This window comes from Toxorhynchites rutilus, chromosome 2 (assembly GCF_029784135.1).
Source record: "Toxorhynchites rutilus septentrionalis strain SRP chromosome 2, ASM2978413v1, whole genome shotgun sequence".
NCBI lineage: Eukaryota > Metazoa > Arthropoda > Insecta > Diptera > Culicidae > Toxorhynchites > Toxorhynchites rutilus.
Window position 1 is genome coordinate 134,082,748 of NC_073745.1, and position 21,149 is coordinate 134,103,896.

The 21,149-nt window shown below is 40.2% G+C and overlaps 2 protein-coding genes and 1 long non-coding RNA gene across 6 annotated transcripts; 1 reads left to right on the forward strand and 2 right to left on the reverse strand.

Moving 5' to 3' along the window:
• Window positions 1–732: 732 nt before the first annotated feature.
• LOC129769541 (oxysterol-binding protein-related protein 11) lies at window positions 733–1,965 on the forward strand. Of its 2 annotated transcripts, XM_055771892.1 has the most exons (3): window positions 740–869; window positions 951–1,159; window positions 1,222–1,965. In XM_055771892.1, the coding sequence occupies exons 2-3, from the start codon at window positions 1,075–1,077 to the stop codon at window positions 1,767–1,769; spliced, it is 633 nt and encodes a 210-aa protein (XP_055627867.1). In that variant the 5' UTR covers window positions 740–869; window positions 951–1,074; the 3' UTR covers window positions 1,770–1,965. The 2 variants fall into 2 exon arrangements, with proteins under 2 accessions (XP_055627866.1, XP_055627867.1); XM_055771891.1 differs by having other exon boundaries at window positions 733–1,159.
• On the reverse strand, window positions 1,900–4,875 carry LOC129769533 (G patch domain-containing protein 1 homolog). The gene is made up of 2 exons (XM_055771876.1): window positions 4,595–4,875; window positions 1,900–4,526 (listed from the first exon to the last, which is right to left on the reverse strand). The coding sequence occupies exons 1-2, from the start codon at window positions 4,653–4,655 to the stop codon at window positions 1,993–1,995; spliced, it is 2,595 nt and encodes an 864-aa protein (XP_055627851.1). The 5' UTR covers window positions 4,656–4,875; the 3' UTR covers window positions 1,900–1,992.
• A 2,689-nt stretch (window positions 4,876–7,564) lies between these two features.
• Window positions 7,565–12,871, reverse strand: LOC129769543 (uncharacterized). 3 transcript variants are annotated; one of them, XR_008741902.1, is made up of 4 exons: window positions 12,257–12,871; window positions 11,985–12,102; window positions 10,184–10,270; window positions 7,565–10,126 (listed from the first exon to the last, which is right to left on the reverse strand). It is a non-coding gene; the product is annotated as an uncharacterized LOC129769543 (long non-coding RNA). The 3 variants fall into 3 exon arrangements; XR_008741903.1 differs by lacking the exon at window positions 12,257–12,871 and adding an exon at window positions 12,180–12,247; XR_008741901.1 differs by lacking the exon at window positions 12,257–12,871 and having other exon boundaries at window positions 11,985–12,171.
• Between the last annotated feature and the right edge of the window lie 8,278 nt (window positions 12,872–21,149).

Sequence of the window (21,149 nt, forward strand, 5' to 3'; positions counted from 1 at the left end):
TACAGCACATGCCACGTGGGCCTTTTGCTGATTAAATAAGTAAGATTTCTTCCAAAACGTCATAATTTTACAACCATTGAGTCGATTTCAAAAATCGTAATATCAAATGAAATCTTATTCTTCTATGAATCAACTTCAATCTGTCATTCAAACAAACTCAAAAATTAAATACTACATAAAAACTTTAATTATAAAGTTTAGAGAATTTGCGACTTAATTTTCTACAATTCGCTCTTTCACTCCAAATTTCTATCTTGTCGCAATTTCAAACCTCTCAAAATGATAGGTCAAAGAACGAAAAGCAGGAAAAATTAACAAATAATGGGGGGTAAATAATAAAGCAAAGGTAATCATGGATTTTTAATAGATTAATCTCATAAAAATATTGAAAAAAACATTCCTTTTTTAATTTGTCTTTCAAATTTTGATAAAATTGCACTGAATAGTTAAATAAGGGCAATATTAATATTTGAATAAACTTATGTAATTATAAACATGTTTATATAAACCTTCCCATCTTCTCATTTTTCATTAAAGACCTTGCGTCAAGACAGCCAGAAATCCATACACTCTCAAATCAAGTGTGCCTGAAAAAATTATATTCTTCACGTAAACAAGCGATGAAAATGTGGACACTTTTTAGTTAGTGAATTGTATGGAGTTCCACTGCTGTGCATTCAGTGTGAATCCCGTTTTCAATGCAAAGGAGTTTTCACACAAATTCAATGGGAATATTTTTTTGAGTGTAACGTACTCAGCTGCCAAGCTGAGATCTGCAAAGCAGCACGCAGAAAACAAATATGTTTACAATGGCGATACACTGAATTACGAAAATTCTAGAGCAGGAGGTTGCGATTCCAAAAGAGAAAGTAAATGTATTAGACAGTAATGTATTACTATTTTCCTTGAATTCTATTTCTAATGAAAAATTCTGAACAATATGTGGATAGTTGTGTGACAAAAGTCTACTTACACTAAAAAGGCTAACAGCTCACCAATTTTTCGTGGATTATTGCGAAAAAGACGTAAACAAAAACAATTAAAAACAAAAAATCATACCTATCGACGCTGACGATGGAATCAAGCTTGAATAAAATCTTGTGTATGAATCGACAACAGCTTAGCGGACAATTGTACAAATATACTAATGTGGTAAAAGGTAAGAGTGAATAAATAGGATGTAAGTAAAACACAAGAAATGGAAACAATTATCTTCCCCAGGATGGCAGTATCGCTGGTTCACAGTTGATGCACAGGCAGGATTACTCAGCTACTATCTATGTGAGCCGTCAAACGATGATTCTAACCCGCACATAGTAGGTAACGCTCCTCGAGGACAGGTGCATCTGGCTGGGGCAGTAATCTGTCCGAGTGACGAAGACTCCAAAACGTTCACTGTGAATTGTGCATCGGGCGATATGATGAAGCTGCGAGCAGGTGATGCTCGCGCCAGACAAGAATGGGTCGATGGCCTTCGTGCGATCGTCGAAAGCCATTCGATTTCGGCTATTTCATTGGCACCCCGCGATCAACTCGCCGCACACGACGCATTCGGTGTGGCGCGTCAACAGATGCAACAAACTGAGCTGAGCAATGCGGCATTGGCGCGTGCCGTCGAGAACGTAGCAAGTCCTCTCACGCACACTGATCCGGATCTATTACTGCTGAAAGCCCTGTCCGCAGCCAACACACACTGTCTGCTTCAGTGTTTGGGATTACTTCAGAGACACCACGAGCAGGCTGACGCACGAAATGAACCGGCGTTTTAGGAGCAGTATGTAATTTGACCAATAAACTTATCGAACATCAAAGCTCAGTAGCTCACGGTCAAGACATAGGGCGAATACTATCCCTTCATAGGCTTTCTGCATTTTGCAAAACGGAACAAAGTTCGGTAGATACTATTTGATTTTTATTGCATCAAGCACTTAATACAAGTAAATACAAGTTTAAACTGCAAAACCATGTAAGAATATCAGGGTTCAAAACAGTCTACCTTTCCCGTCGTTGATGTTTGTGTTTCTTTTTATCTTTTTTGTTTTTCTTAGATTTTTTGTGTTCCTTATGCTTTTTCTTAGATTTTCCTGATATTTTCCTTTTCTCTACCCACTCTACGTCTTCTTTACTTTTATCAACTTCGATTGTGGAACCAACTGTTTTATCTGCACGTATTGCTGCGTTAGATATACTCGCGGGTAGCTTCGGCCCGTAAAGCGCATCATTTTGTACATCGCTCTCAGTATTTGATGAAGATTTTGCCTCTAAGATTTTATCAGTGACATTCATCGAATCTTGCGAAGCTTGTCGAGAAGATTTTATCTCGAAAATACTTTTGAAAATTCCCCGCGGTGGTGAGTTATTGCGTAAGATATTTACTTCACTTGCTGGTTTGATAGCTACGAGACTATCGACTAGCTTTGCTTTTTCGCTATCAGGTAGCTTTGAGGATTCATTATTTTCTGATTGTGGAATATCCGTGCCTTCATCTTCTTCATCACTGCTACAGAATATTGATTTGAACAGATTTTTCTTCTCTTCCGTTGGTTTGTTGACACTTTCAATCACTTGTTGTTCGAGCTCAGTTCGTTTTTCAGTCTTCGGTCGAATGATTATTTGCGACTGTTGTGATTTTAGTGGAGGTGTCGAAAGTTCTTTCTCTCTATTAATTACAGACTGAGCAGCTAGTCTCACTGGACTGGAAGGCTTGTCGGTATTTACATCTTTATCGCTCTTTCTAGGAATAATCACTGGCGTTACAAAGTTAGTCTTGCTGTTAACTGGAACCTCAAGATAGTCAAACACAGAGAATGTAGCTTTCGGTTTGTCTTTCTCATCCTCCATCATACCTCCGAAAGGTTCAGGTACATTGAAGCGTTTACAAAGTTCTTTTTGAGGTTTCCACATAACTCGTACACGTTTCATTGTTATTTCTTTGCTTTGAGATTGGTTCTCGACATCACGTTCTGCTTTCAAAGTGGACTCTGTTACGAATCTATCCGACATTAATCCATCCATAGGTCGATACATTCGTTGAGCTTGAATAAATTCTTTCTGTTCACGTTCTCTATCCCATTCGGACATCCCTAGTGGTTGCAACGAACCCAGATAGGCTTCCTTGTTTTTGAATTTATCCGACGGTTTGAACGAAATGAACTTCTCATAACGATCCTGTTTATCGGGGTAATTAATGAAGGGTTTAAAGCCGCCTGACGTTGATCCGTAATTTGAGGCTTCTTGGCGTAATGTGGGCTTATTCGGGACGACTTTCAAATCCTTCGAGATCTTTGCAACAGGTCTACTTTGGGAAGCATCACTTGTATCAATGATTTCAGCGGAGACCAAATTTTCTTGTTGTCTACTTACTGAATCTAGAATTGAAGCACTAGAGGATGGTTCAACAGAAGGTTCACCTAAAATTTGTCCACGCGTTAACGGATTTAAATCATGACGACCCAATCCTTGCAGTTTATATTCATCCTTCTTCAGATGCTGCCGTCTCGTTTCATCGATTGGTTCAAACCGACTGCGCCTTTCCATCCAATTGCGAGCGACATATGTGGCGGGAACTTCTACGCGAAATATTTTCTTATTCTGTTTACCCTTCATTTTAGAGGGGCAAAACCCCTCCAAGCATCCTTCATGATCTTTGTGTGTAATCGCCCGAACTGTTTTGGATTTTTCGCCTAGGGAAAAATCGTAACGAGTCATGTCATCTTTCGCGTAAATATCTTCATCGTCGTCTTCTTCTAATGCCCCAATGCCGAACGCCTGACCTCTTATGGACAGCTTCTTGTTGTTTTTATCAACGACCTCGAGCGTGTCGAAAAGATTAAATCGCTTAGATTCTCCGTCATGTCGATTCAGCCCCTTATAACCAAGCCCAAAAACGTTATCCTTGATCATGGCCACAAGAGGGTCAAAATCATCGGGAGCAAAATTTATTTCACAGTCCGATAAATCACTCTCCGAATCGGTTTCATCATGGGAAGCATGTGACACTGTTCTGTCCGGATGTTCACATCCATACATTCTCATAACGTACCTTTCCTTTTTATTACGTTCCTTAGCCTTTTTCTTCTCGCTTTTATCCTGTCGCTCACCGATCCCTTGCCCCTCACGCCATCCCATTCTTTTGAGCATTCCCACGACAGTCTTCTCTTTGGCCGGTTCGAGTAGCGCTCTTAGCACAGGTTGTGCGATGGCTGATCCAGACGTATGCATGCGACGTTTCGTCGCTTTACTCGCTGGTGCGAAATCTTCCTTCGCTTGCACACGCTGGGGTGCAATTCCGAATTCTCCCAAATCTTCGTCATCCATGAAGTCCATTGGATTCTGAACCTTCGCTTTTGCTTTCTCTTGGCGGGAACTTTTGAACTCCGTTGGTTTCCAACCTTCTTCGGAACCGACCGTGTTCCAATATCCGGCGGAAAATCCGCCAGTGAACGCACCATGGAATCGACGTTTTCCATTGACATCGAGCACAATTTGGTCCTCGACTGATACAGGTTTCTTCGATGGGATTTCATCTACCGATGCGGAAAATAAATTCAATATGAGATCACTCTAAATATCATATAGGAATTGTGATGCACACCTTGTTCGTATGGTGGTAATTGCGTTCCATATTTGCATAATGTTTCATCGTCTTCATCCATATCGAAGAAGTGAACATAAGCAATCGAATGAAATTGAGTTTATTATGAGCTCTTGACCAAGACGGGTCTATGGTACTAGGTGAGGCCGTTTCGTCACTAAGTTGGTAAGGGGAGCGGTATATGAAAACAGTACGGAAGAAAGCAGAAGGGGAATTATTTGCTTGTAGCGTGAAAGAGACAGACTGATCACGAGCGAGCTTCGGCACTAGCGTATTGTGTTTTGTTTACAAACAAAACACAGTAGACTTCCAAGATGGCTGAAGAGTGGTTTTAGCCAAGGCGCCTAGAAGTATATACTAAGGTGGGCCAACTTGCTAAAACAACTCTTCAGCCATCTTGGAAGTCTACTGTGTTTTGTTTGTAAACAAAACACAATACGCTATTGCCGAAGCTCGCTCGTGATCAGTATGTCTCTTTCACGCTACAAGCAAATAATTCCCCTTCTACTCTCTTCCGTGCTGTTTTCATATACCGCTCCCCTAACCAACTTAGTGATGAAACGGCCTCACCTAGTACCATAGACCCGTCTTGGTTTTAGCCAAGGCGCGTAGAAGTATATCCTAAGGTGGGCCAACTTGCTAAAACCACTCTTCAGCCATCTTGGAAATCTACTGTGTTTTGTTTGTAAACAAAACACAATACGCTTGTGCCGGAGCTCGCTCGTGATCAGTCTGTCTCTTTCACGCTTCAAGGAAATAATTCCCCTTCTGCTTTCTTCCGTACTGTTTTCATATACCGCTCCCCTTACCAACTTAGTGACGAAACGGCCTCACCTAGTACCATAGACCCGTCTTGGTTTTAGCAAGTTGGCCCACCTTAGGATATACCAAGGTGCCTAGAAGTATATACTAAGGTGGGCCAACTTGCTAAAACCACTCTTCAACCATCTTGGAAGTCTACTGTGTTTTGTTTGTAAACAAAACACAATACGCTATTGCCGAAGCTCGCTGGTGATCAGTCTGTCTCTTTCACGCTACAAGGAAATAATTCCCCTTCTACTTTCTTCCGTGCTGTTTTCATATACCGCTCCCCTAACCAACTTAGTGACGAAACGGCCTCACCTAGTACCATAGACCCGCCTTGGGATATACTTCTAGGCGCCTTGCTCTTGACATTACACAGGGATGCCAGTAAAAAGTAATTACCAAGATGTATAGAAGTATTACTACTAGGTGGGCCAATCTGCTAAAACCGCTCTGCAGCCATCTTGAAAGTCTACTGTGTTCTGTTTATAAACAAAACACAATACGTTGATTATAAACAAGTTGCAATGCGATGCGGCCATTTGCATTACAGCCATCTCTTCGATGGAAGCAAGCACGATCTCGTTGATTTTTATTTTGTTCTGCCCAGTTTATTCGCGCGGAGAAAGCAAACATGGACGGTCAGAGAAGCAGATTTTGTAGGAAGTCGAAATATAATTGTGGTTGAAGTGAGTATATAATGGCAATTTCCGATATTGTTTCTAATGTTTACTTTTGTTTGCTCCCCAGTCATTTTCACATTCTTCGTTTGTATCCGGTTTCATGAAGAGTGTAGGTTTTATTTTGTGCTAGAACTTATAGGAATATATATATATATATATATATATATATATATATATATATATATATATATATATATATATATATATATATATATATATATATATATATATATATATATATATATATATATATAGGAAACAATCACCCAATGAACGTTTTGAGGAAAGAGTGGCAAGTAAATACACTTATCAAATAGCAGATTCAATTGCAACGCTGACAATATTATTTATAGCGATCTGAAGCCGAATGATGACAACGTGAAATTGGAGGATGGAATCGACGGAAAACGCTTTGCGGCCACTGGATTACCTGCTACCGGAGATGGTTTTTGGAAGGATATTGACTGCGTGAATCAGCCATGAGGTTATAGGAGGAAATATTTCGTGATTTTGATGGAATATTTGTATGTCTTTTCTTCGGAGTTCCTTCCTGCTGTGTGCGCGGGAAGTGGGTGTCGTCGTTCGCACATCCATTGCAATTTGTCCCATGGATCTTGTTGCTGATGACTGCGGACGAAACTGAACATTGCAAAGGTTTGCCGACCAACAAGTAAAGGACAACCTGTCATGGCTATGTGCATATCTTGAGGTATGAAAAGTATCGTGTTTGGGCATTCTGTGCTTCGAGTTTTGTGTCGGTTTTCCACTGTTCATGTCAGAACCGATCGAAGTCACGTACGCAAAACCTTCTGAAGTTAAAGATTCATCGCACTGATTCGCTGCATCGGATATATCAACGAACAAATGATGATGGTTGGGGAAGAATATCGGAAGGATGAGCTTAGCTCTCAAACATGAAACTTTTGTCGGTAAATGATTTTCGATACGGTCGAGATGCAAGCGGAGAGAATTATTGCAGGATAAGTTTACTAATATATTGGTGCAGCGCGGATGATAGTGACGGAAAAATAAATATACCATAAAAAAGTGACTAAAATGATTTGTTTATTTAAGTATATTTATGCTACATTTTTTTAAATTCAAGCAGCAACGAAACTACTTAGCTCATTGATAATTAACACATCGTTATAATTGAGCTGGTGTTTTGATGAAAAAATCTAACATACTATAGTCAGTTGCCTCTAATCATTAATAGTGTCGCATTAGATCAATTGTGATCTGTAATTGGAGTCCAAGTATTTGTGCCAAAAGTCCAAATTAACAGGTCTGTCCAATTAGCTAGATGTCGAATTAGATGTAACTTACCGTATTTCGAAATTTACATGTACATGTTTAATCAAACTTCTGTATTTATAAAGAAATCAACCTTTTTTTTTATCATAAACAACATGTCGATTTATTTCAGCCTTTTGTGGAACATCTGAATAATTATAGTAATAACTAAAATATTAATTGTAATTATTTAAGAAGGACAACTTTCCTCCGAGTTATAATTTTGGTTTGATTTTTTAAAATCTGTTTTTAGTTTTTTGTATAGTAGAATATCTAAAAGCATTTTGCTAAAATTTCAGAACGATCGCAGTTTTCTGACCATATTAAGTTATGACCTGTACGCATCGCGGATAATTGGGGTTCTACTGTAAATGTCGTTTGTTCCTCAAACTTGTTTTATGTTATGCTTAATTTTTGGCGATGAGTTTAAAGATTTGAGAATACACATTATTGAACTCTCCGCTGCCATCTTGGAGTTTCACTTCGGACCACGTGTTCACGTTCGACCAATGGTTCTCAAAGTACTAATAGCGAATTCGTTTTTGTCCAGTTTCAACCCCAGTGCCGCACTAACTGCTGTCAAAACGTTTTTTTATTCACTCAGTTTCGCACTCAGTGTCGCACTAGTTCGCCCCGAAAGCTGTTAGTTTCGCACTGAGATGTTTCACGGGTTGGCACTCGGGTTCACCAATACAACTATACTGAACTGTCAAGTTCCGAGTATTGTTTTAGAAAATCTAAAAATAGAGACTATGAAAATGGAAAACCTGCTGCTCTTGCTTTTGTATTATTTGAATCGTAATCCAATTCGGATTCTGATTTTGAAAAGTATATTCGTGTAGACGGCATTAAGCTCCGTGTGCTTTCATTGGGAGGCGAAAATTATTATGGATATTCAGGAGGAATAAACATGCTCTCAAAATCAAAATTAGGAATGAAAATTTACTTTAACGTATCGAATATTTATTTTATGTGATGAAATAAGAGGGTTTTTTCCGATTCTGCGATACATTGAACGAAAACTGTGTTTAATGATGATTTTATATTATAATAGTAATTATTTGTGGAACAAACAGGAAATGCATTGACAAATGGTTAAGTGAGTGTCAGGACTACATGTGTTAGGTAATCAGACAATATGAAGTAAAAATTTTCATTCAAACTTTTATATTTTTACACTGCACTTGGCCCTTCTGATCTTATAGAGAATACTTTACCTCCCAAGCACTGATATCTCCACCAGACGTCGACACTGTACATTTGTCGTCGCAAATATAAACAAATCAGACTATACAACGCACACCAACAAACCACCGCATTCGTGAAACTGAAAACGTTTTTTTATTACAGAGTCAGTGTGGCACTGACTCAGTTTTAAAAACGAATTCGCTATAAGACTGCTTCAGGCAGGATGGTAGCACCCTGAATGACTTGGGAAAGGTGCGGCTACACTGTGTAACCTCAGCGTTACGGTTTTGAATTTTCTTTTGTCATATGAACAACGCAATTTCACGTTGTGGACAAGTTGAAGCCGAAGTCGATATTTGGACAGCAAAAGTCTTTGTTCTGTAAGCATTACGATTGCATTCACCTTATTAAGAACGAAGCCGATAATTTCGTCACTTGTGCCGGGGTGGTGAACCGTGCGAGTGCGAGTGCGAGGCATTTGGTGTTCAACTGCAGCCTCAAAACGACGACAGACACCCATATCCTATCGAAGCTCCGATACATCCGATGTGAACACCTATGGTTTGATGACCGAATGCCAGGGCCTGTCAAACCCCAAGCATGATGTGGCGTTGGTGGAAGAATCGTTCAGCTTCGGTTTAGGCGGTTCGGCAGATCAAGAAACAGTCAATCAAAACCAACAACAACAGACGGTAAAACTTCTCCATTTCCGTGCTGATAGTGTGGAGCTATGCATTTCAGAGCATTGTCAGTCCTCAGTCAACATCCGCAGGCGACAAGAAGGTCAACAAGAAAGACAAGAAAACGCAAATGAAGACGATTCAGTCAGTGATGCATATACAGAGTCGTACGAGATATGTTTCCGTCAACTTCTACGGCTCCTAAGCGGATCTTAAGCTCGACTTTTGTTTCGACATTTCGGTGATCACACAAAAAAATTATAAGATTATTGACCTACGTTCAATTCCACACAAATGGATGTAACATTCGTGCATGAAGAACCTCTTGATTCGGTAGGGGAGTTCAGTACATTGAACATCATAAGCCAGTTCGAATGGAGTATTTCTACGTAATTTCGGTTAAATATCTAAACGTAATTGGAATGGACTGATGAATGCACTCGATCTTTGGTTAAAACCACTTGCTGCACACTGCAATCAGGTGAAACTTTCCAAGTTCCTTTGTAATGATTAGCACTTCCTAACTCGGGGCTTCGAAGTTTTTTTTAATAACATCTGAGTCACTGCACTAAAACTAAAGTTCGTCTGAACCTAAAACACGATGGGCAGTCAATTTTTTGATACAAGCGAGCGGTTCCTTTCTGTGCCGCTTAAAAAGTAGAAGAAGAATCGGAACTGCTCCAACGTATGGATATTATCACGCTCATCGAATTCTCCGATCGGGCAGCTCCTTATCATTGGCATATATGCGTATCTGCGCCGATTATTCCACCGGACTCGAGGCAGCGCTTAGAGCAAACCACACTCTCCCAACGCCCGGAGATATTCGCATCAAACTAGTCGGCAAACGTGTCCCCAGTATTATTCATCTTTCCGACGTGTACCTGCGAGTAGAAGTCCATATGTCAAAGAAACTTATGATAATCAACACCCATCGTTACCTGTACCGAAGTAACGGTTAAGCTCTTGGCGCATTCCAGAAACTGATGGCAAGGATGATAACAGGTTCGGATGGACTCCATGCATTCCTAGGCGACATCATGATCCACAGTGAAAATAAACAAAAAAACAGGAAGTGGGTTATATCTATGGTATAACCGCAAGGGTGACGTAGGACTATCGTTGATTTAGAGATCATTTGTTTGAAGTTGAATCTAAATCCATTCTGGATGAATGAATAAATGAATATTTGGGGGACTTCGAAAACGAGAGCGTTATGTTGCAGGCACAAGGTTTTATGCATCCAATATAGGATACGAAAACCTTGTTCTGAAGAATAATCTTCAGAAGCTTTCCTGCTAGCTGCACTTGATTGACAAATCACAAAACCAAAGGTATTAGATGGACATTTTATGGATAGAAAACTTAAAAATAAACTCTTTCGCTTGAATGTAATTATTTTCCAGCAACGATTAGATATTTCCACATTTTTCTCGATACTGGAAGCCCACCAGTGGTTAATACTAACTCGATAACCACCTGTTAATAGCACTTGATTGAAAAATATTTGGTCACAGTGTTACATAGATAGGAAACATTCAAATAAACTCTTTCACATGAATGTATTTTTAAATTCCCAGAGGAACTGGCAGATTATATTCCAGAAATGATTAGATCTTTCCGGAACTTTCTCGATGCTGAATGGCATCCAAACGGAAAGAATTCTGCGCGTATATGTGTCGATCCTTCCCCATCCACCTCCTCCAGCACGATAGGCAACGATGTTGTCTTGTCGATGTCCTCACGAAAAATGAATGCGTCTCACCACCAGAATATCGCTTAAGTATGCTTTTTGTGTGTGATTGCATCGAGAGAAGGTGTGGTTTACGATAGCAATTTGGAAGGCAAACTAGAGGGGAATGAACTCTCTGAGTTCGAAACTTTCGGCGACTGAGCAATAATCGATTGCGTGCGCATTCAATATTGGATACGGAAATATCCTACTGATGGGGAAGAATAATCTTCAGAAGCTTTCCTGCTAATTACACTTGGTTGATGTATTTGGTCGCTGTGTTATTTGGTTAGAAAACATTAAAATAAACTCCCTCACATGAATGTATTTTTAAATTCCCAAAGGAACTGGCAGATTATATTCCAGAAATGATTAGATCTTTCCGGAACTTTCTCGATGCTGAATGGCATCCAAACGGAAAGAATTCCGCGCGTGTATGTGTGTGTGTAGCGATGTCTTCCCGGGGAACCGTTTGTGGCATCACTCTCCTCCTGATGGATTCCCTTCTGGCCTAAGGTGCACAAACAGGCTCTTGGTGATACCGTTCATCCGCGCTTTCATGATAAACACGAAGAGCTTCACCACAATAGCGACAACATGCTCCAATCGCTTTTCAATTAGAACTGAGTGGATTTCCGAGCGGCGCTCGCTTATATACCGATTGGTGATTTCAATAGCCTGTTTTGAGAACAATTTTAAGGCTATTGAAACAAGTTTTTGGATCAAAAAGTAACAAGTATATAACGCGTAGACATTTTATCTTTCGAATGAAGTGTTTATCATACCATTTCGTTCAGTTGTTTAGGAGCTATTAACGCTCAAAATCTCGGTCTCCGGCGTAACGCTTTCGGTTTCGAAACTTTGATTTTACACCCCGGTATAGAAATGAAAGACGTAGTCCTACGTCAAAACATTATGTAGTTCTCACTACTCTTTTCAAACGACATCGTCGATATGCTATCGATTTACGCCTGGAAAAATGGCGATTGAACCAGAAGGAGAACAAATACCTTAGACTGATGCAAATATAAAATGGCACGATCCAGCAAGAATTTCAGCTGCGATTGTTCCTGGTCAATGTAAACTCCAACCAAATTCCATCACAGACTTTGGGGTCGTCGTTTCATGCTGCAAATAAATCATCATTAACCATTGATAAGACTCGAAGAAAAATTCATTTGTTCCTCAAGCAGAATCTAACACACTTGTGACACAATCACTCGGCAGTCTCTCTGCCGCCTTTTTTTGTAAATAATCCCCTCTCACATTCCTCACTACTTACCCCTCACTAAGCGTAAGAACACACTGGACGGCTCTCCCGCGCGGATTTTGCAATGACAGATCGCCGCGGGGCCTCGATAATGAAATGTGAATGAGATAAAACACATAAGGCGGGGCGGGTGTGTGCGGTTCCAATATCACTGTTGTAAGGTTCCTCATACGCTGCGGTGGGTCGATGGAGATGATGCGCCGCAACGGTTTTGTGGGAGTATTAGTGTTTATGCGCTTTTGATAGGTGTAAATAAAGCAAGGCAATAAGAAATGTACTCTCAGGTGAGCCAATACGTGAAAATCATTCTGCGGTCATGTAGCTGCGGATACTCGAATTCCATCCAAATTGTCGAGAAATGCAATATTTTAGACGTTTGTGATCAACTTCTCTCTCCCTCTTGCTCAGGTAAACATCCCCTCTTCCGTTTTCCACCATTCTGTCTTTATATACCGCATCTCTCATCCGCTTACTATCCAAACAGTTGTACCTTGTATCATAGACTCGTCTTGCATCCGTCTAAAATATAATAAGCCGAGAGCCGCTTAATGTGTTTTACTTCAAGTTCCTGCTGCGACTTGTCATTGCGAAAATCGCGCGGGTGAGCCGTCTAGTGTGTTTCCACGCTAACTTACTGAAGATACGGCCTCACCTTAGTAATACTTCTATACATCTTGGTATCAACCAAGGCGCGTAGAAGTATATCCTAAGGTGGGCCAACTTGCTAAAACCACTCTTCAGCCATCTTGGAAGTCTACTGTGTTTTGTTTGTAAACAAAACACAATACGCTAGTGCCGAAGCTCGTTCCTGATCAGTCTGTCTCTTTCACGCTTCAAGCAAATAATTCCCCTTCTGCTTTCTTCCGTACTGTTTTCATATACCGCTCCCCTTACCAACTTAGTGACGAAACGGCCTCACCTAGTACCATAAGCGGACCTTACACGGTCAACTTTATTGACAATATGATGACATTTGAGAGCATAATGACAGCTGAACATGGCCGACGACGCAGAAATCCGGATTTTCTGATTTTCGAGCATCAATATCGTGACATTTCATATGGATGCATGATGTTGACGTTTTACCTCACGGACTTCCAGACTGAGTTGCCAGATATGCAAGCGCACATTTAATTTTTGTTAGTCTTTTTTGCGATTGCAATTAAAATTTATAAACTACTGAAATTGTAGGAATCATAAATGGAAGCTTTTGGTTTGGAAAACCGATACTTTGAATAGCAAAATACGGTACTTTTCACGATACAAATCAAAACTTCAAAGTAAACTGACAATGTGATGGTGAGAGAGTGGATGAAACTTAACAACGTTTTAGGAATTTTTTAACGTTGAACTCGGTCATTCTTTGTGCTAGTGAGCGGGTTGTGTGTTTCTTCACACTCCGCTATAAAATTTGGAGAATGAGAAAATCTGGGAAAGTCACAGATGAAAAAACATCATGTGTCAATTCAAGCTACAGTAGAATCCCGATTATCCGCAGAATAGTCGGGCAAACTCACCGCGATTAACGAAAATCGCGGATGATCCATTAAAGGACAACAAAATGCAAACACGAAAAGAGATGTTTCAACATAAAAACTATGTACTATCAATACAGAAATCAATCAACTATCCATCTATAAGGTCGTGTACACCAGTGGCTAAATAATGTAAAAGCCATGACCACAACAAAAGAGCATGGGCCTACCACTCACTAACAAATTCCGGAAAGGCCTATTGATTTACTATGGAACTCGCAGTCACGAATAATCCGCAGGGCGGATCACCCGCTCGCGGATAATCGGGGTTCTACTATCATAGTCTCATTTATTGAATTTATTTGCTTGCAGATAAAATAACTTGCATATATTTTCGCAAACTAAAATAATCTGGCATCTCTGACTCTGACAGCTAGGCTTTCAACATCTGATCTAACCTCAATCAATATTTTTCCACCTTACACGGTCAATATCACCCTCAACCCGAGACAACGAAAATATCCGCGATGGCTACTGGCGACATTTGAGTTTGGGATCCAAACTATTCTCTATCAGATTAGAAGGCTAAAAGGCAATTTTCAATTGGTAAAATTTGAATGAAAATATCTACTTGGTATTATTTAATTAGTTGAAGCGCGTAGTCCTAACCTTAACTTAACATATTTCCCCTGAATTTTCAGATATTCCTACTAAAATGTATTATTATAATATAACGTCAATTTCAGACATAATTTTTGTATGGGATTTTCTCACCACTTGCAGAAAAAAAGTGATTTATATTCACATAGAATACCAATTTGATTCGTAAAAGTTAATTTTCATTCATAATTTACACTTTTGAATTCGGTTTTTCTTCTCAAAAATACATCATAATACTCGTTTCACAAATACAGACTGTTCCTTTCAGTTTCAGAGATGCCAGATTATTTTAGTTTGCGAAAATATATGCAAGTTATTTTATCTGCAAGCAAATGTTTTTATTCCATAAATGAGACTATGACAGTAGAACCCCGATTATCCGCGAGCGGGTGATCCGCCCTGCGGATTATTCGTGACTGCGAGTTCCATAGTGAATCAATAGGCATTTCCGGAATTTGTTAGTGAGTGGTAGGCCCATGCTCTTTTGTTGTGGTCATGGCTTTTACATTATTTAGCCACTGGTGTACACGACCTTATAGATGGATAGTTGATTGATTTCTGTATTGATAAAGGGTGTGTCACATTAAATTGCATCACGGAAAAAACGCTGTAGAAATTTAATTTTTAGGAATTATATCTTCAGCTTTCGCTTATAATCAGATAAGAGTGTATAGATCACGTTGGCCATGCTTCACTGTCAATTTTTCGTAAATTTGGAAAAATGTCGTCGAACGAAAAAGAGCGTCGTGAATCAATCCTGTGCACTCAATTCGAGAATCCGGAGTTGTCACATCGGGACATCGGTAAGATGCTGGGAATCGTCCAATCCACGGTCAGCAGAGTACTAAAACGATACTTCGAGAACCTAACCATCGACCGGAAGGTGAAGAACGGCAAAAATGGATGCTCCGTCAGTGAAAAAGATCACAAGCGCGTAGTTAAGCAGTTTAGACGTGATCCGAGAAGTTCGGTCCCGGATGTCGCCAATAAGCTGAATTTGTCAAGTTCATTCGTCCAGCGGACCAAGCAGCGGGAGGGCCTGCGTACATACAAGGTTCAGAAGGCTCCTAACCGCGACGAAAGAGAAAACATGGTGGGGAAGACGCGAGCCCGGAAGCTGTACACCGAAATGCTGACGAAGCCGCATTGCCTGGTAATGGACGACGAAACCTACGTCAAAGCGGACTTTCGTCAGCTGCCGGGTCTGTTGTTCTTCTCCGCAGAGGACAAATTCAGCGTTCCGGAGGAGATTCGCAAGCAGAAACTATCCAAGTTTGCCAAAAAGTACATGGTGTGGCAAGTGATCTGCTCTTGCGGAAAGCGGAGCGCCCCCTTCGTGATGACCGGCACGGTAAACGGGCAGGTTTACCTTAAGGAATGCCCACAGAAGCGCTTACTACCACTATTGAAGCAGCACGAGGGCCCGACCATCTTCTGGCCGGATCCCGCTTCGTGCCACTATTCAATGGACGTGTTGGAGTGGTACGAAGCCAACGGGGTCACCTTCGTGCCAAAGGAAATGAACCCGCCCAACGCGCCGGAGCTTCGCCCAATAGAGAAATATTGGGCAGGCCCTCCGGAAGAACCCAAAAGTTGTCAAATCGGAGGCGGACTTCAAGAGAAAATGGATTTCTGTTCAAAAAAAACTACAACCTGACGTTGTACAGAACCTTATGGACGGGGTAAAGAGGAAGGTGCGAGCATACGGGCTTGGGCTCGAAGTATGAATAAAAATAAAATGCCAAAAGTTGTTTAATAGTTTTTATTTTACTGTCTAAAATTTTCAAAAAGATCGGTCTACTGGGCGAATTTCTACAGCGTTTTTTTCGTGATGCAATTTGATGTGACACACCCTTTAGAACATAGTTTTTATGTTGAAACATCTCTTTTCGTGTTTGCATTTTTTTTTTGTCTTTTAATGGGTCATCCGCGATTTTAGCTAATCGCGATGAGTTTGCCCGACTATTCCGCGGATAATCGGGATTCTACTGTAGCTTGAATTAACACATGATGCATTTTCATCTGTGATTTTCCCAGATCTTCTCATTCTCCAAATTTTATAGCGGAGTGTGAAGAAACACACAACCCGCTCACTAGCGCAAAGAATGACCGAGTTCAACGTTAAAAAATTCCTAAAACGTTGTTAAGTTTCATCCACTCTCTCACCATCACATTGTCAGTTTACTTTGAAGTTTTGATTTGTATCGTGAAAAGTACCGTATTTTGCTATTCAAAGTATCGGTTTTCCAAACCAAAAGCTTCCATTTATGATTCCTACAATTTCAGTAGTTTATAAATTTTAATTGCAATCGCAAAAAAGATTAACAAAAATTAAATGTGCGCTTGCATATCTGGCAACTCAGTCTGGAAGTCCGTGAGGTAAAACGTCAACATCATGCATCCATATGAAATGTCAGGATATTGATGCTCGAAAATCAGAAAATCCGGATTTCTGCGTCGTCGGCCATGTTCAGCTGTCATTATGCTCTCAAATGTCATCATATTGTCAATAAAGTTGACCGTGTAAGGTCCGCTTTATAGCGAATTCGTTTTTAAAACTGAGTCAGTGCCACACTGACTCTGTAATAAAAAAACGTTTTCAGTTTCACGAATGCGGTGGTTTGTTGGTGTGCGTTGTATAGTCTCATTTGTTTATATTTGCGACGACAAATGTACAGTGTCGACGTCTGGTGGAGATATTAGTGCTTGGGAGGTAAAGTATTCTCTATAAGATCAGAAGGGCCAAATGCAGTGTAAAAATATAAAAGTTTGAATGAAAATTTTTACTTCATATTGTTTGATTACCTAACACATGTAGTCCTGACACTCACTTAACCATTTGTCGATGCATTTCCTGTTTGTTCCACAAATAATTACTATTATAATATAAAATCATCATTAGACACAGTTTTCGTTCAATGTTTCTGCGATATCGGAAAAAACCCTCTTATTTCACCACATAAAATAAATATTCGATACGTTAAAGTAAATTTTCATTCCTAATATTGATTTTGAGAGCATGTTTATTCCTCCTGAATATCCATAATAATTTTCGCCTTCCAATGAAAGCACACGGAGCTTAATGCCGTCTACACGAATATACTCTTCAAAATCAGAATCCGAATTGGATTACGATTCAAATAATACAAAAGCAAGAGCAGCAGGTTTTCCATTTTCATAGTCTCTATTTTTAGATTTTCCAAAACAATACTCGGAACTTGACAGTTCAGTATAGTTGTATTGGTGAACCCGAGTGCCAACCCGTGAAACATCTCAGTGCGAAACTAACAGCTTTCGGGGCGAACTAGTGCGACACTGAGTGCGAAACTGAGTGAATAAAAAAACGTTTTGACAGCAGTTAGTGCGGCACTGGGGTTGAAACTGAACAAAAACGAATTCGCTATTACTGTCAATCCGATTGATCGTGTAAGGTGCCCAATAGACCCGTCTTGGTATCAGGGGTACGACTAAAACGTCAAATCCCTCATATTGCCAGTGTACCCAATATTGCTGCGGTTTACTGACATTTTGGTTCAATCAATTGCTGTTGTTTACAACTCGGTCCGGTTATATAGTCGAATAGTGGCTAACTTTAAACTCCATGTTAAATGTGAACACCTCCATGTGAAACCGAAATATGAAAATCGCTCATGCAGTTAGAATAAAGCAGCGCATTTTTCGATTTAAATCCTCGTAAATGATATGTTGATAAACAAATGACGCCATATTGATTTTGATTTTGGGTAGCCTATATTCAATTGATGTCTAACCCCTGCTTGGTATCAACCAAGGCGTATAATAAGGTGGAACGTTATGTCAGAACTGCTGTTCAGCCATTACTTGAGTTCGAATTGACAGCGGCCAAACGAACGGCTAGAGTTTTCCGAGAAAGAGGATAACAAATGGCATGCAATGAGGAGTGCATGCCGCTATGTGTTTGCTGCGCATAAATGTTGGTTTTGTTTACGCTGTTGGCATCATTGTAGTGTTTCGGTGACTGCTGCAAGTTATTGTCTGCATTGCTGTTCTACGGGACGTGAGGGTTGTTGCCGTTGCTGCTGGGATTGGAAACTCAGCGATTGTGGGAGCTTTGCTAGTGGGTATATAAAAGAGGTGGCTCTTAATAACCGGTGGGCTTGTGCCGTACTGCTTTAGCGTGGAAACACACTAGACGGCTCTCCCGCGCGATTCTCGCAATGACAAGTCGCAGCAGGAGCTCGATGAAAAACACATTCAGCGGCTTTCGACGGCTTCACTAGCGGCCATTATCATATTTTTATAGACGGATGCAAGACGAGTCTATGGTACAAGGTACAACTGTTTGGACAGTAAGCGGATTAGAGGGGAGGTATATAAAGACAGAATGGTGGAAAACGGAAGAGGGATGTTTACCTGAGCGAGAGGGAGAAAGAAGTTGATCGCACACGTCTGAAATATTGCATTTCTCGATAATTTGGGTAGTATTCGAGAATCCGCAGCTACATGACCGCAGAGTGATTTTCACGTATTGGCTCACCGATAGTACATTAACTATTACCTTGCTTCATGTGCACCGCATAAACACTAATACTATCACAAAACCGTTGCGGCGCATCATCTCCATCGAGCCACCGCAGAGAATGAGGAACCTTACAACAGTGACTTTAGAACCGGCCGTACCCGCTCCGCCTTGTGTGTTTTATCTCATTCACATTCCATTATCGAAACCCCGCGGCGGTCTGTCATTGCAAAATCCGCGCGGGGAAGCCGTCCAGTGTGTTCTTACGCTTAGCTGAAGACTCGCCTGATCGTTCGGGTTGTGAGACACAACAGCTAGTTCGATTGAAACCAGCCCAGCGTAGGTATATGTTGGTGGGGACCGCTATGTAGCATAAAGATTTGATCTACTTTGTTTATAAACAAAAAAAAGCCGCTGTCATTTTTCATCCCCTCTCGCATCATCCATGCCTTATCATCATACTGTCGAAAACGAACCACCTGTCAATTCCAGCTCCTTGGTATCAACGATGATTACAGCCATCGACTGGAAATTATTTTCCCTCAAGCCGGGTTCAGACGGTGCGAGTAAGCATACGAGTCGGTCTAGTCAGTTGCTGCAGTGCAGCTACTCACACCGTGTGAACACATCATGCCAGTTAGTGTCATGTGTTTTCCGGCGTGCGAGCTACTTCAAAGTTTTTTGAATTCACTCGCACTCGCATCCCTCAAAACGTCAAAAACAAAATTTAGTGTTCGAATCAGGGATGCCAAATGTAAAGAAATGTCTCTATTTTTAAGATAATTGAAAGTATACGAAGATATTTATAGACTTTACAATTATTGGAAAAATAAATAAAAATCTCATAGTTTCTAAACGAAATCGTTGTTATTTTGTTTTGCACGCTGGCGGGCACGCTTTCTTTTTGAGATAGTTTTCTTGAGAATCTCTAATATAGAATCATTATCAGGCACAATTTTCATTCAAAATTCACACACAACTTGCAAAAAAAAGTATTGATCTAAGAAACAGAATACATATTCGAATTAAAAAAGGACATTTTCATTCATTCACTTGCAAATCTACTATCATTTTTATTTCACGAATTGGTACAAGCTGTTGGCAAGGCGAAATAAATAAAATTTTAAAAAATATTTTAGACTGCCATTTATAGCATCACATACTTCCGGAATTATCTTAGCTATGAATGCTTTCGAGATTCTAAAACATATCGACAACAATCTGAACGATATTCCAGAAGAAAGCCACATCAATGTCGTTTTTTGATTTCACTCTTGCAGGTATAGCACCTCTCATGAGTGTATCATGGCGTTGTATTTTTGGACCAATGAATTCCAACAGTGTTTCCACTTATTCAGGTGTTTTTCTCAACACTGCTCTGTACTCTAGAGGATCATCATCGTAGAGTACCTTCAGTATTACTTTTGTTGCTCCTTTTCCTTGCATCCAATTCCTGGCCCAAATCCTTTTGCCCTTCTGCTTTTTGGGATAGTACCTTCAGTTCGAAGAAATTCAGCTCAAAGTGTTTTTATACACGGTCAGCGTGTATTTCGCGATAAAAATGTGTAAATGTGTAATAAAAAACTGTCAATAGAGAACTCGATTTGGGATCAATCATCTGACAAATTCGGACCTGATTGCTGTTTCTGACTATTTGATGGACATTTGAAAAATCATCTGGCATCCCTGGTAAGCCAATGCAGTAGTATCTAGTTTCTCGTCAGCAGCTCACACTGTGTGAACGGACAAGGCGAGTCAACCAACTGTCAAGCGAGTTCACCGGCCCAGTAGCTGCTCACTGTAAAGTCAGCTACTAGCAACGTATAAATGGGCCTTCAAACTAATCCGCGTACGTACAGTGTCCACATCTGGTGGCGTCATTTGTGCTCTTGAGGCGTATTAACAGATATTTCTTCCTATCAAATTAGCAGTCCCGAAGGTAGTTTTAAATTGTTCAAATCTAAATGAAGTTTCTCGTTTCATGTTATTTGATCACTTTGAAAACGTAGTTAGGACTCTTACATAACCATTTTTTAAATAAATTTTCTGATATATCCTCTGAAATGCATGATAAAATCATCATCAAAAACGGTTTTTTATTCAAGATTCCCGCTTGCAAAAATTGTTATTAAATTTTATGAAACACACATTAGATACGAAAAAGTTGAATTTTATGTATCGCTTTTATTACAAAGGTGTGTGTTTATTCCACCTGCAAAACCATCACAATTTTCGCTTCAACCCAACGGAACACGAAAATCAATTTCGTCAA

Coding starts and splice junctions, on each gene's coding strand:
- LOC129769533 (XM_055771876.1), bottom strand. CDS start 4,655: ATGGATGAAGACGATGAAACATTATGCAAATATGGAACGCAATTACCA. Junction 4,527..4,594: donor ATTACCACCATACGAACAAG/GTGTGCATCACA, acceptor CCGCATCGGTAG/ATGAAATCCCATCGAAGAAA.
- LOC129769541 (XM_055771891.1), top strand. CDS start 1,075: ATGGAATCAAGCTTGAATAAAATCTTGTGTATGAATCGACAACAGCTT. Junction 1,160..1,221: donor ATATACTAATGTGGTAAAAG/GTAAGAGTGAAT, acceptor TATCTTCCCCAG/GATGGCAGTATCGCTGGTTC.